The sequence below is a fragment of the Pterocles gutturalis genome, unplaced genomic scaffold, assembly GCF_000699245.1.
Source record: "Pterocles gutturalis isolate BGI_N339 unplaced genomic scaffold, ASM69924v1 scaffold12603, whole genome shotgun sequence".
Classification (NCBI taxonomy): domain Eukaryota; kingdom Metazoa; phylum Chordata; class Aves; order Pterocliformes; family Pteroclidae; genus Pterocles; species Pterocles gutturalis.
The window spans coordinates 19,645-22,217 of NW_010118223.1; the positions used below are offsets into that span (position 1 = coordinate 19,645).

The 2,573-nt window shown below is 59.3% G+C and overlaps 1 protein-coding gene across 1 annotated transcript in view; it reads left to right on the forward strand.

The window, feature by feature from the left end:
* Positions 1-1,720, forward strand: part of NOS1 (nitric oxide synthase 1 (neuronal)) — a gene marked incomplete at its 3' end in the record, with an annotated part of 21,009 nt that extends 19,289 nt beyond the window's left edge. The window contains exons 21-22 of the mRNA XM_010076117.1: positions 422-570; positions 1,526-1,720. Of these exons, the coding sequence (XP_010074419.1) occupies positions 422-570; positions 1,526-1,720 (344 nt within the window). The remainder of the gene's footprint in view (positions 1-421; positions 571-1,525) is intronic.
* Between the last annotated feature and the right edge of the window lie 853 nt (positions 1,721-2,573).

The following is a 2,573-nucleotide window of genomic DNA, read 5'->3' on the forward strand; positions in this document are numbered from 1 at the left end:
CCCTGGGCCTTTCAGCCCTGCCCTCGCACGGGAGCTGCTCCAGCCTCGGACCATCTCTGTAGCCTCTTCTGGCTCCTCTCCCGCAGCTCCGTGTCTGTCCTGTGCTGAACTATGGTGCTGGAGTTGGTTTTATGTGAAATAAATATTTTTCTCTTATCATTTGGACAATTTAGGAAAAAAATAATCTTAATTTCCCCCCAAAACCTGGCAGAAGCATCCCTGCCGTGTGACCCCAGGCCACGCACTGGAGCAGACACTGCATTATGTTGCTGGTTTTTCCTCCCTCCCAGTTTGGCCAGTGAGGGCTCCTGGCAGTCCTGTGCAGGGTGCTGGGGCTGCTGGCAGATCTGGAGGGAGGTGGCTTGCAGAAAGGGGGTATCAGTGGACGCCGGGCTAACTGTTTTCCCTATCTCTCCCCCAGGTCTGAAGCCTTGTCCCATGGTCCTGGTGTTTGGCTGCCGGCAGTCCAGGATCGACCATATTTACAAAGAGGAGACGCTCTTTGCCAAATCCCAAGGTGTCTTCAGAGAGCTGTACACAGCCTACTCCCGGGAACCGGACAAACCAAAGGTGTGCATCCGGCACTGCTCCAGTCCCGGTGTGCAGCCCCAGGCGGCTGTGGCCCCCCCGGCACGGGGTGGAGATGCTGGTTCCTTGGCACAGCCATGGCAGATGATGCCCTGGGTGCTCGGTTGCAGGATTGTGCCCTTCCCAGTGCAGCCACATTCCCAGGGCGCATCCCCATCCCTGCACCAGTCTGAATGTGTCCCCACCTTGCTCTGGCTTTGCCCTGGGGGGCTGCAGCTGTTCCCCCCAGGCAGGAGCAGATCATAGAGTCACAGAAGGGTTTGGGTTGGAAAGGACCTTAAAGCCCATCCAGTGCCACCCCCTGCCATGGGCAGGGACCCCTCCCACTAACCAGGTTGCCCAAAGCCTCATCCAGCCTGGCCTTGAACCCCTCCAGGGATGGGGCATCCACAGCTGCTCTGGGCAACCTGGGCCACTGCCTCACCCCCCGCACAGGAAAACATTTCTTCCCCAGATCTCATCTCCATCTCCCCTCCTGCAGCTTAAACCCATCACCCCTCATCCTGTCCCTGCACCCCCTGATCCAGCGCCCCCATCTCTCCTGTAGCCCCCTTTCAGCACTGGAAGCTGCTCTAATGAGGGGGGGAAAGGCATGTCTTTCCAGGCAGGTGGGCAAGGAGGGATGTCACCCATTGGGGTGGCCCAGAGCCACCACAAACATCTGATCTTAATCCCCACGATGCCCTGAGCCAGCCTGGCAATGAGCTAGAGGGCGAAAGTGTGAAAATACGACAGCAAATGATGCTTTGCTGCTGGCCCCATCTCTTTCCTATCATTGGGGGTGCTGCAGGGTGCAGATGTGCTCCCCCAAAGTGGTGGTGCCATTGCACTGCCTCGACAGCAGCGGGGGCACACCAAGCCGGCCAGACGCGCTGGTGGACAGGGCTGAGAAGCTGTCCTTCATCTCAGCTCCCACCTCCTCCTCCTCCTCCCTCAGAAATACGTGCAGGACGTGTTGCAGGAGCAGCTGGCCCAAACCGTGTTCAAAGCTCTGAAGGAGCAAGGAGGCCACATCTACGTCTGCGGGGATGTCACTATGGCCGGGGACGTCCTCAAGACGGTTCAGCGCATTGCGCGGCAGCAGGGCCAGCTGTCGGTGGAGGAGGCAGGCGCCTTCATCAGCAAGCTGCGGGTGAGTCGCGTCCGCGCCGCATGACGACCTCCCGCCATGGGCATTGCACCTGCTGCCTGCTCCCGCAGCACCCAGGACACGGGCGCTGGATTGCAGCTCCCACCCACGCTGCTTGCACCCAGGAGAGGTCGGGAGCGGGGTCTTGCCAAGCGTTGGGTGTGCAGTGGGTGTCACCGTGCTCTGCTCCAGGCTGCAGCCCCCTCGGCTGGCGCTGGGCTGCTGCGACGAGCCTGGTGCTGTGCTGAGCGCTGGTACAAGCTCTTGGTGGCTTGGCTCACCTTACTCAGTCCCTGCTGTCCCTCCATCACTGCAGCAATCTAATGGGGCATTTTGTGGGTCCCCACATCTCCCCATCTGTACGATGCTCCTGGGCAAACACGTTGCTGCAGATGTTGCAGCTGAAGCATAAATGGTCTTAGTTTGGGACACGGTTGCAAGGACAGATGCTCAAACAGCTCTGCTTCTGCCCGGGAGAATAATGATCCCTTCCCCATCCCAACTCCTATGGGACTGCCCCTCTGAGTCATGTCCCCACACTCCACCCAGGAGCCAGGAGAGCCCAGTGCTGTGCTGGAGAAAAATTTGCTAAAAAAACATTTTTAGCTGGTTTGCAAGCAAAAGCTCTCATACACGGGCTGGTCCCCCTGGCAGCCTGGCAGCCTGGCAGCCCCTGGGTTACCTGCAGTTGAGGAGGTTCAATGCACCCACAGCTCCGTCACTGCCCCACGGCGTGACCTCCAGAACGTCATTTCACAGAATCCCAGAGTGGTTTGGGTTGGAAGGGACCTTAAAGCCCATCCAGTGCCACCCCCTGCCATGGGCAGGGACCCCTCCCACTAGCCCAGGTTGCCCA